General features: G+C 46.6%; 1 protein-coding gene across 1 annotated transcript; it reads right to left on the minus strand.

Moving 5' to 3' along the window:
- Positions 1-1050: 1050 nt before the first annotated feature.
- On the minus strand, positions 1051-11182 carry NOLC1 (nucleolar and coiled-body phosphoprotein 1). Its single transcript, XM_010859448.1, has 13 exons — positions 11009-11182; positions 8331-8386; positions 8096-8220; positions 7860-7999; positions 7282-7447; positions 5426-5544; positions 5164-5305; positions 4739-4867; positions 4321-4431; positions 3584-4219; positions 3291-3397; positions 3026-3118; positions 1051-2853 (listed from the first exon to the last, which is right to left on the minus strand). The coding sequence occupies exons 1-13, from the start codon at positions 11126-11128 to the stop codon at positions 2695-2697; spliced, it is 2103 nt and encodes a 700-aa protein (XP_010857750.1). The 5' UTR covers positions 11129-11182; the 3' UTR covers positions 1051-2694.
- Positions 11183-12094: the final 912 nt, after the last annotated feature.

Below are 12094 nucleotides of genomic sequence, written 5' to 3' on the forward strand. Positions count from 1 at the left end.
AGTGTTGTTGGAACTACAAGTTGTTACAGTGGTTTTGGAGGATAGTGATGAATAAACTAAAAGTACATAGCCTTTGACCCAACACTCTTAGGAATACTTCCTATAAAAATACCCACACAAATACTCACATACAATTGTCTCATGTATAAAATATCCACTGCAGCACTATTTAGAATAACAAAATACAAAAACAACCCAAACAGCTACCAATAAGATACTAGCTAAAATAATCTGAGCTATTTCCATACAATGGGGTACCATGCAGCCATTAAAAATGAGCTCTAAAGTTATGAGACACCGCATATAGCGAGCTTCTCCATGTGTGAGGAGAAACGGGAGAGGACATGCATAGAGAAATTCTGGAAAGAGAAAAGAAACAAGTCCTAGAAAACATGGATAAAATGGAAATTTAAATTTTTACCTTATACTACTAGATCTAGTAAGTACATTTGAAAATAAAAGCATAAAAGGAAGAAAAATTACCCACTCGTTTCTTTTCAAATAGTCTTTAGATCAGTGGTTTTCAGGTCTCTTCAGCATCACCTGCCTGGGAGCTTAAAAAAAATCCAAACTCCCAGAATCCACCAGAGAGCACTAGGATCTGACTCAATTGGTCAGCAGATGGGTCCCAGGGCATCGGTGTTTTCAGAAGATCCCCAGATAGTCCTAACTTTCAGCCAGTGTTGTGAAATTACTGATTTAGCCAGGGCTTAAGCAAACTGTAAAACATGACAGGAAACATTATATCCTTTGTGATCACATAGTCTGTCACTTGTGTCTTTGAGCCCTTTAAAAAATGTAAAAGCCATTCTTAGCTCCTGGTCAACTGGATCCGGTCCATGGCCCATTTTGCCAACCACCAGTTTTAGACCACCCAAAGGCTGGACTTACAGCCTGAACAAGATACCATGACACAAGGTACAGTCAGGAAGGTAGAGTCCACAGTGAGCCTCCAGAGGTCTGAACCCTAGCCCTCTAACTGGCACCCAAGTTGTTCTGAGTAGGAGGTAGGAGGGCTTTGGATTCACACTAGTAAAACTCCCAAAACAAATATAAACCATTCAGTTTATTATTTTGTAGTTAAGATGTAGAACTTTCACCATGCAGACTTTATACGTATGTCAGCATACTTTCTTCCTAGCGGCAGTTACACAGAAAACCAGGTTATCAGGTTACTTGTAACCCAAACAAGGGGAGGCTAACCTTAACTTAGGGCTTCCCTGGTGGCTCAGACAGTAAAGCGTTTGTGTGAAATGTAGGAGACCCGGGTTCGATCCCTGGGTTGGGAAGATCCCCTGGAGAAGGAAATGGCAACCCACTCCAGTATTCTTGCCTGGAAAATCCCATGGACAGTAATTTACACCTCATCTATAAAGTTAGGGCACGCATTCCCAACACAAGGACAGCCCAGCACCAGAGAACTTGGGAGAGACTGGAGAACTCAACTTTCCTCCTCACTTGCTCTGTGAGCACTGCCAACGTTAATCTCCTACAGTTCTACAATCAGCCTGCATGCCCCAAGAGCCGTATCTCTGCTCACAGGCTTTTTATTGTTTACTGACAGTAAGGTTCTAAAGGGAGCATATGAGTTTCTCCCATGTACCAACTACAAGACACAATAACCCTGTTAGAATGCTCTCCCAACCCCACTCTAACTCAAGTAATAACAGATAAAATGCTTTGTAAAGGTTCTTCTATTAGTGTATACGTAGGTTACCTATAAATTCACCTGACTAATGTAACCTAATTCCTACTGAGGTTTTTCATTATAGATTTCTTCCTTCACTTTCTTGATCAGTGACTCCCAAACATGTAACAAGTTAATCAAACTATTTTGTGTCACCACACTACCAAGACAGAAATACCAAGTGATATGTGCTTTTCAGATTAAATTTTGCGCTTTAAAATGTAAAAAAACTGAGAAGATATAGTCCTCAGAAGCCAATCAAAAATTATCTTTGAACAATAAAAAAGTTTATGCTTTTAAATTAATAAACATATATTGCAAACATTATGTGATAATAAAAATACAAAAAATATGCAGACTGACCCCAGGGCATTCACACATTAGAATTTTGTCTGAAATAAAACAATGACTTTTATCCTCCAAAGTAGGTAAGTCCATGCTGGCTGAAGATTTCAGTCCTAGACCCCATAAATGAGGTACACAGTTCATGCTTAACAGATATATACATTAACAATGGTTAATGTTAACTGCCCCTCATCAGGGCTCTGATGGGTAGGAAGGATGAAAAGTGGACACCAGCACTCACATAGGCAGAGTTCTCCAATTATAAAAATTCTTACATGTGACCTTTACCAAGTCTTGGGAGATAGCTAAGATTTTAATCTGTGGGAACCCACCTCTGAAAACCACAACAAAAATCAATAAGAAATGATTTAATAGGAAATATACAAATTTCTCAGACTTTCACAGAACATGGAGGGAATGACAACTAAAATTGTTCTTAAAAATGAACACTCTTTGTCCTTGCTACCCAACACTCAAAAAACAAATCTGTACAAAACCACGAACACAAAAAAGGACCTTAGAGGGTGTTACAGTGCAGAGTCTTCAGACCTATTCTAAGCTGTTCTCTTCACCAAGACCCTCCCCTGATAGAGCCTAGGATTCCCAGGTCCACTGAGGACGTTGAGTGGGCACACCCTTGTTGTGCCATAGACGGCCCATGGTCACTCGCTGTCAAACTTAACAGAGTTGACTTGGACAGAGATGGAGCCTCCCCGGTAGCTGCCCCGCTTCTTCTTGGTTTTCTCATGCCGGAAGGATTTGCCTTTGGTGAACTTCAGAACCTGATTGGCTCGCTCCCCCCAGTCTCCAGCTGCACCCCGCTGGTAAGCAGAAAGAGGTGGTTAGCGCACAGAAGGGCAACCCCAGGGCCCTGTCATTTCTTGCTCCAGGCAACTCAAACTCAGAGAACCTATCAACCAGGACCAAACGCTGTACTCTCTCCCACCCCACCCCACCCCCTCAAGGATGGTGAAGACCCCTCGTTTTCCTCACCTTGGCATCAAAGGAATTGTCTGCCACTCGAGCATCCACCTCGATCTCCTCTTCCCTGATCCTTCGGAATGGGGAGGATGCCCTTCGTTCTCCCTGGGGAAGAATGGAGTAGGAAATTCAGGATGGAGCAGTCATGGAACAAAAAGGCCCTCCTGAGCTATACACTAGAGTGTGTGTGCCACGCCAGGCAAAGAGCTGTCCAGATGATCTGCAGTTTTTGTCTACTCTAAAAGCTGGCTCCTGAGAGGAAAACAAGACAACCTACCTTCTTCCTTTTAGGAAATGTGTTGGGGGTCTGAGGCTTTATCTTCTTTGCTGGAGGAGTCTCTGCCTCCTTAGCAGCCTCATTCTTCTTCTTCTTCTTTTCTGAACCTACAGAACAGAAAGCCAGGCTCAGGAAACCAGTTTCCTATCCCCTCCTCCCAGGCTCCCACACTTGAGGGCCTCCAACCAACTGGAAGCTGGTCAGGGGCTTTGGCTTCCTAATCCACTCCTCTAGAGTACAGCCCATTCTGGTTTAGGGGACAAACCCAGGAGGCAGGTTTTTTGGATACAGACCTGGCTTAGCAACCGCCACTGCTGCCTTTTTCTTCTCCTCCTCCTCCTCGTTGCTGCCCCTGTCTGCTTTTCCATTCTGGGCAGTCAGTGCAGAGGTGCCATTGGCCTTGGTGGCCTGCGGTCTTGGAGTGCCCTTGCCCTTGGGCTCCTCCTCCTCCTCACTGGAGTCATCAGAGGAACAACTGCTGCTGCTCTCGGCCTTTGCTTTCTTCCCGGAGGCTGGTTTGGAAGGGGCTACGGCTCCTACCTCCTTCCGTGGCTTTTTAGCTGGGGGTTTAGGCGTCTTCTCTTCTTCCTCTTCCTCACTGCTGGAGCTGTCTGAATCCGAGCTGCTGCCCCCAGCACCCTGAGAGCTCTGATTGGCAGGCAAAGACAGGGCTGCTTTGACTGTCGCCTTGGACTTAGGGGTGGCTACAGTCTTCTTCGTCTCCTCCTCGTCACTAGAACTGCTCTCCTCCTCACTGGAGCTGCTGTCAGCCTTTCTGGTTAGAGGCTTCTGGACACTGCCCGCAGCCTGCTTGGGAGTGGCGGCTAACTTAGCTGCAGGCTGCTTGGGAGTGGCGGCTGGTTTACTTGAGGGATTCTTGGTGGTACCAGCTGGCTTGGCAGGAGCTTCATCCTCAGAACTGTCGGAGTCTAGACAGGGAGGTTAGAGTGAATAGGTCCCCGAATCAGGCTAAAGGGGGCCCTTGGAGCTACCATCGCCCTGAGGGCCTCCTACACTACACCGTCCTTACCCGAGCTGTCTGAAGAGCTCTCTGCTGCCTTCTTTGCTGGAGCTGCTTTAGTAGCTGCCTTGGCGATGACTGCCTTAGCTGGAGGTTTCTTTTCTTCCTCAGAACTTGAATCTTGAGAGAAGCAATGGCATTAGGCTGGGTCCAGAGTCCCACCAGAGGCAAGTAAAAGAAGTGTAGGGAGTTCCCTGGTGGCCTAGTGATTAGGACTCTGGGCTTTCACTTCCATGGCCCGGGTTCGATCTCTGGTCAGGGAACTGAGACCTCCGCAAGACATGTGACACAGCCAAAAACAACAAGGATGCAAAGACCCACACAGAGCATCAGCCCTGTGGTGCTTCAGAGAAAAGCAGAAGGGAACAGAAGCATCTCCTTCCCTACTCCTCACACACTTCCAGACCCACCACGGGAGATGACTCACCAGACTCATCGCTGCTCTCCTCGCTGCTCTCCACAGTCTGCTGCTTCTCTGCAGCTTTCTTGGGGGACTGAGTTCCCAGGGACTTCTTGGGTGGGGGAACAGAAGGCGGGGGGACTGAGCTATAGGGACCTGTTTAAAAGGGACAGTGTGATAAAATATGTACACAAATCTTTTGATACCACTTCCTTCTAGAAATGGAGCTTAATTCCCTTTCCCTTGAGGGTGGGCTAGGATTAGTGACTCTTTCCTAACAGACTAGGGCAAGGACGATGGCATGCCATTTCTGAGTCACAAAAGGCAACTTTTGGCTTTCTCCTTTCTCTGGGACAGGCCAGCTGTCAGGCCAAGGTCCACGTGGTGACTGCAGAGGACCTCCTGCCTTTGGGCCCTCATCAGTGGTAGCTTGACTCCCCGTGTCCAGTCACCTGGTTTTTTCTTCATGGGCTTTTTCTTCTGCTCCTCTTCCTCTTCCTCACTGGAGGAGTCCTCACTGCTGGAACTCTTTTGGGCAGGTGCGGCAGCCATTTTCACTGGAGCCTTAGCCACAACTTGCTTTTTAGGTATGGTCTACATCACACAGAGAAAATCAATTACCACGGGAAAATGTTGACCCAACCACTCCTGCCAGGAAATGGAGGACTTCCACCCCCTTGTCCCCTCTTCCCTGGTAGAAATTAAGGCCTATACCTTCTTAGAGATGGCTACTGCCTTTTCCTCCTCTGAGTCATCATCACTGCTGCTGCTGCTGCTGCTGTTTCTAGCTGCTTTGCCGTTGGCAACTTTAGGTGCTGGCCGAGCTGATGTACCTAAGAAAACAGAAATAACGTGAGTGTAAAGACAGTTTTCAGACCCGCCACCTTCAGTGGCACTGCTGCCAAGATGCAGATTTTCATGAAGATCCTGAGGAGAATGACCATCACTCTTGAGGTCAAACCCTCAGCTACTACAGAAAATGAAGGGCCAAAATCCAGGATAAAAAATAATTCTTCCTGACTAGTAAAGATTGATCTCTGCTGGCAAGCAACTAGAACATGGATGTACTTTTGACTATAAAATTCAAAAGGAGTCTACATTTCACCTTACTGGTGGGACTTCATGATGGTGCTAAGAAAGGAAGAATTCTTACGTAAGTCCCAAGAACAAGCGTAAGAGAAGGAAGACGAAGCTAGGTGGCTGTCTGAAATACCATAAGGTGGATGCGAATACCCTTCAGATGATAGCTGGGCTCGAGTTTTTACAGCCAATCACTCTGACATACATTATTGTGGCAAATGTTGTCTGATCTATTGTTTCAACAAACTGTAAGACAGGTAATTGTATACTCATTAAAAACAGACATGAGCTGGATTTCCCTGGTGGTCCAGTGGTTAAGAATATACCTGCCAGCCTTCCTTCATGGCTCTGTGGTAAAAAAAACCACAACAAAAAAAAACCCACCTACCAATGCAGAAGACACAGGTTCAATCCCTGGTCTGGGAAGATCCCATATCCCTTGGGACAACTAATCCTGGGTGCCACAACTATTGAGCCCACACAACTGAAGCCCCAACACTCTACAGCCTATGCTCTGCAATAGGAGAAGCCACCACAGTAAAAAGCCTGTACATCACAACAAGGGAGCAGCCTCCATTCACCTCAACTACAGAAAGCCCATACACACAGCAAAGATCTAGTACACCCAAAAATAAATAAAGAAAAATATTTTTTAAACAGACATGAACTGGGACTTCCCTGGTGGTCCAGTGGCTAAGATTCCATGCTCTCAATGTAGGGAGCTGGGGGTTCGATCCCTGGTCAGGGAACTAGATCCCACATGCGCCAACTAAGATCTGGTGCAGCCAAATAAATAAAATAAATATTAAAAAAAAAAAAAAAAGAACATGAATTAATGAACATCAAAAGAAAGGAGTATCAAGATATTAAAGGGCTATAAAAGTCTCCTCCTATTAGCTTGGAACTTAGGAGTCTGTCAATTCTCTTGCCTTCGGAGCAAGCATAAAGGAGAAGGCTGTGGTTTACTGTATTACCAAAGGATAAATTTCCTGCCCAAGTTCAGAAATAAACCTGTCTTCCAAAAAATTTTATGATGCAAATCATTTGAATATGCCCTCTGAAGTCTTTTAAACATGTTTCCCCTCATTGCCCACTATTTCTATAGTTGAAAAAAATGAAAGTGTTAGTTGCTACTCAGACATGTCTGACTCTTTGCAACCCCATGGACTGTAGCCTGCCAGGCTCCTCTATCTATGGGGATTCTTCAGGCAAGCCTACTGGAGTGGGTAGCTATTCCCTTCTCCAGTGAATCTTCATGACCCAGGTATCAAACCTGGGTCTCCTGCATTGCAGGCAGATTCTTTACTGTCTGAGCCACCAGGGAAGCCATTTCTGTAGTTACCAGTCCCTAATTTAAAAAAATGACACCAGTCCATACCTCTAGTTCAACAACCAGTGCCATTTCATCACTGTGGTGAATGAGGAATTTTCACACCAGTCCCCAGAGCAACCTGGTCCCCAGCCCAGCCTCTTGGGAACAAAAACAATACCTGGTTTGGGTGGGGCTTTAGCCTGAGTTTTCACTGCCACAGGCGTTGTCTTTGGCTTCTGATTCTTTGGTGGCTCGTCCTCTGAGCTTGAGTCAGAATCGGAATCAGAGCTCTCAGCCTTCTTAGGAGGAGCTTTGACTGTCTTGGCCTGTGGCTTAACTCCCTTCTGTAAGAAAAGCCAGGAGAATCAGCAAGAGTTTTAGGGCACCCCAAGGACATCTTAAGATACAAAAGCAAACTCCCTAGGTGCTCCCTTTTTTAGGCATTGTTCCTGACATTCCCTGTTTAGAGCTCCCTGCACCTGTCCACAAAACATCTTTTGCTCTTGGAGTCCCTGACAGTGTCCCAGAGAAACCCAATACTGTCAGGGATGCAGAATGGACTGAATTTCCTCTAGATTCAGGGTTCAACTTTTACCTTACAAAATCCTTTCCAAACCTCGTATTTCTACAACCTCTCTGAAAGACCTTGTAATAATCTGCTGTTGTATAACCAGCACCACCAGGCTAAAAGCCAAGATTTTAGGTTTCTTCTTTCCAATCCCTTAAGCAATTCCTTTCCTCCCCAAAGCTGCAAACCTCAACAGGCTTTTTCTTTTTGTCTCTTTCCTCCTCCTCATCACTGGATTCTTCACTGCTGCTGCTGCTGCTGCTCTCGGATGCTTTGACTGCAGCCTTTCCAGGATGCTGAAGCAGACTGGCCTGCTTGGCAGGTACAGCTGAACAAAAATACGGGTCCCAGTAAGAATCAGCCGTTTAGTACTGGGAGACTACAAATCCTCTTCCTGGAACCACAACTCCCTGCTGGGTCTTACCAGCTTTCTTAGCTGGAGGCCCCTGGTTTTCCTCCTCACTGCTGTCGTCACTGCTGTCACTGGATGAAGTCTTCTTAGCCACTGGTCCATTTGCCTGTAACTTCCGCTTTGGAGCCTTGGTGGACCTGCTGAGGCAGATTAGGCTAACTTCTGGGGAACAGGACCTTCTCAAACCAAATACAACCCAGCCTACTCACGAGAAGAAAACAGCCACACTGGCAAAGAAAAGACTTACTTGAGCCAGAAACTATAGATATCCAAGAGGGAAGTGGCGTTGGCATCCTGCTGGGTCTAGAAGAGAAAAGAGAGAGAAAGCAGGGTAAGAAAGTTTTATCCTGGTTATTCTGTGGGAGTTCAAATTTTGTGTTACTCTCTCATTAAAAGTCACTTATTTTGTCTGCTCTATCTGGTATTTACATCTCTGAAGGTTTCTCCTACTTGCATAAATTAGGAGAAAAATCTATTTATGTATTTCCAAATTTTTGATAGCAAAAAAGGGTTATTCCTGTAGTTTCTGGCATCATCTATTCCCCTGCCTGTCAATCCTATTTATCAAAGCCTTTAAAAACATGCAGTCCATTAAAAACACTGCTTTATTCTAGCAGTGTACTATCCAGGAATTTATCCTTACCCATGAAACAAACACCTACACAGGAAGATGTTTGCTGCAACCTAGTTTATAATTCCAAACCACTGGAAATCAACCATCAAGAGAAGATTAGTAAAAATCTATGCTAATTATTCTGGAGAAGGCAATGCACCCCACTCCAGTACTCTTGCCTGGAAAGTCCCATGGACGGAGGAGCCTGGTGGGCTGCAGTCCATGGGGTCACGAAGAGTAGGACATGACTGAGTGACTTCACTTTCACTTTTCACTTTCATGCACTGGAGAAGGAAATGGCAACCCACTCCGGTGTTCTTGCCTGGAGAATCCCAGGGACGAGGGAGCCTGGTGGGCTGACATCTATGGGGTCGTGCAGAGTCGGACACGACTGAAGCGACTTAGCAGCAGCAACATGCTAATTATTCAGTGCAGAACATTCAGCTGTTAATTACACTGCTTATGAATTATGAGTTGGTGTCCAAAAAAAAGGCAAGGCGTTACAGTATATACAAGAGTACAGGCTCAAAGTTAGATGAGGTGTGAAACTTACTTCTGCCGGTTAGTAATGAGTGACCCTGAGTAAATCACTTGATCTCTCTAATACTGTTTTTCTTCCCTGTAAGATAGATAATACTATACAGCACTAAGTTGGTGAGAGAATGAGATAATGCATATAAGGGGCTTAGCATCTGGCCCTTAGTATGCCCTCCACAAAGATTAGCTTTTGTCACATAAAAAAGATTTCTGATTCTGAAAGGCCCAATTCGATCCAGCAGGATGTGGAAACACTCTCTGCAGCCTCTAACAGTCAATTCAAAACAGTTCCAGTATGAAAGCAGCTCTATCAGATCACATGTGGCAGACTGTCTCAGCTTAAGGAAGCCCTTTGAGGCTGATCTGACTTATAACTTGTGTAACCTGATTCTACCACAAAGAACAAGCCTATCTTCTTAGTCAAAGACTAAGACCACTAAGGACTACCATATGAAGTTCCCTGGTGGCTCAGATTGTGAAGAATATGCCTGCAATGCAGGAGACTCAGGTTTGATCGCTGGGTCGGAAAGATCCCCTGGAGAAGGGAATGGCAACCCACTCCAGTATTCTTGCCTGGAGAATCCCACAGACAGAGAAGCCTGGCAGCCTAGAGTCCATGGACTAACAAAGAGTCATATACCACTAACACTTTCACTTTTAAGGACTACCACATCACTCCACTCTATCTTCAAGGTGTTTTCTTGTGCAGTCTTGTCTTCTCTCCTTGAGATGGAGATTCCAAACCTTTCACATTCCTGGTCATCTTCCTTTTACTTGTTTTTAGAATATCCTAAGATACCATAACCAAGATAACAATTTCCACTCATTGATGCTTTCTGAGCACCAGGCACTGATATTGCCACTTTGCACAGATCATGTTATTAAAACTCACAAAAATCCTATAAAGTGAATGATGACATGCTCATAGAAGTAGAAACAGATTCAAAGAGATTAAGCAAGCTGCCAGGATCATACACTTTTAAAGTGGCAGAGATTGTTCCCAAACCTAGACTTGTCTGATGCTCGAAGTCAAAGATTCCAAACTGCTTGGTAATTATGATGCTCAACCCTGCTTCTACTCCCGTTCATTTTTTTCTTTAGTAACAAAAATCCCAGCTTTCATTAACGGCTTCCCCGTGGCTCAGACGGTAAAGAATCTGCCCGCATGCGGGAGACCCGATTAGAGCTCTGGGTCTGGAAGATCCTTCGGAGTAGGGAAAGGCTACCCACTCCAGTATTCTTTCCTGGAGAATTCCATGGACAGAGGACCCTGGCGGGCTTCTCCATGGGACTGCAGAGTCGGACACGACTCAGCGACTAACACTTTCACTGTTTTTCAGCTTTCATTATTTCTAAAGCAATTCTGTTTGAGTCCTGGGTAAATTCGTTTCAGAGTTAAACTCAAGTCACGCTTGGCACTCCCAACATAAAAGCCCAATTAAGGTACCAGGAGCCTCTAATGCCTCCGGTGGGACAAGGCGCTCCCGCCCGGTCGGATTCTGCTAGCTACGTGACCTAGGCCACGAGGGTCCCACGCTGCCACCGCCTCATCTCTCACCAGAAAAAAGCAAGACTCAGCGCTAAGTAGTCAGACCTCGTGGAAGTGATGCCAAGACTCCAAGCTTTCCGCCAACCGCCGAGAGCTCGACACAAAGACCTGGCAGTCATTAGTCTGGCGGACCCCGCAGACCTCCCTACCTGCAGACCTAAGCATGTCAGGGCCCGCAGCCCTGTGGTGATCCCACCCCAGCCCATGATCCAAGCCCCGCACTCACAGCGCCTGTTGCCTTGACGAATTTATTGGCCACGCTCGAGAGCTGGTTATCTCGCAGAAAGCCGAGCACGAGGGGATACAGGTCGCTGGGAACCACGCGGCGTAAACCGGCGTCCGCCATCCTCCGGGTAATACGCGTCACTACCGTCGCGGACGCACACGACTCAAGAAACCGGAAGAGGCGGGCTAGGGGAGGATCCCGGCAACGTCCTCGCGCCGCGCGGGGCACGCCGGAAGGGGCGGGCGCACTCTCGGAGACAGGGTAAAGGCGAAATCCATGAACGCTTTCCGGTCCCACGAGTGTCGCCATCTTGGAAGGGCGGAGCCCGCCGTTCTGCTTTGTGAAGGCGGAGCCCTGACGTCAGAGGTCACGCCCTTGGTGGCGGCGGGAAAGCTTCAGACTTCCCGCGCCTTGCCTGCCTTCTGGAGCCACCTTTCTCAGTGCAGCAGTTACCCGCGCCGCTAGCATTCAGGTATCAGAGTAAGGCGTGGGTCGGCGGGCCTGAGCTGACCTTGAATTTTCTAAACTTGGTCACATATCCCACCGTCTCCTATTCGCTCTGCCAGTGGATTCCCACTCTTCTCCATCTTCACTTCAACACCCTGGAAGGCCCTTTCTCAAAATACCACCCCAATCTCTGCACTCCCAACTCCATTACCGAGGGCCCTTCAGATTATCTGTGGTAGTGGTGAGGTGCTGATCTTCAAAACTGTCCACCTCAATCTTGACTTGCCCATGAGAAAAGTCTACCCTCCCTTATTTACACAGCTTCAGGTCAGCTTCATGAAGGGAAAAAGGGGATGTGCAATAAACCCGAGCAGCAGCAGCAATCTCTTCAAACGGATAATCCTGAAAATAACCCTTCTACCTCCTGGGTCACAGTCCACACTACGAATCCTCCCTGTGGAAGAACTAGAAAACCCCTCAACTGCCTCTCTCTTTGTCATGAGTACTCAGATTTATCAATCAATGCCCAGGCCAATCAAGTTAATTTCAAGTTCTCCATATTTCAGTTCACAGTAGCAGATAGCACCCTGTCTACTACCCCTGGACTATTTCTCTTTCATGCCCCTCCCGGAGGTAAGG

Source organism: Bison bison, unplaced genomic scaffold (genome assembly GCF_000754665.1).
Source record: "Bison bison bison isolate TAMUID 2011002044 unplaced genomic scaffold, Bison_UMD1.0 scf7180017864456, whole genome shotgun sequence".
Lineage (NCBI taxonomy): Eukaryota > Metazoa > Chordata > Mammalia > Artiodactyla > Bovidae > Bison > Bison bison.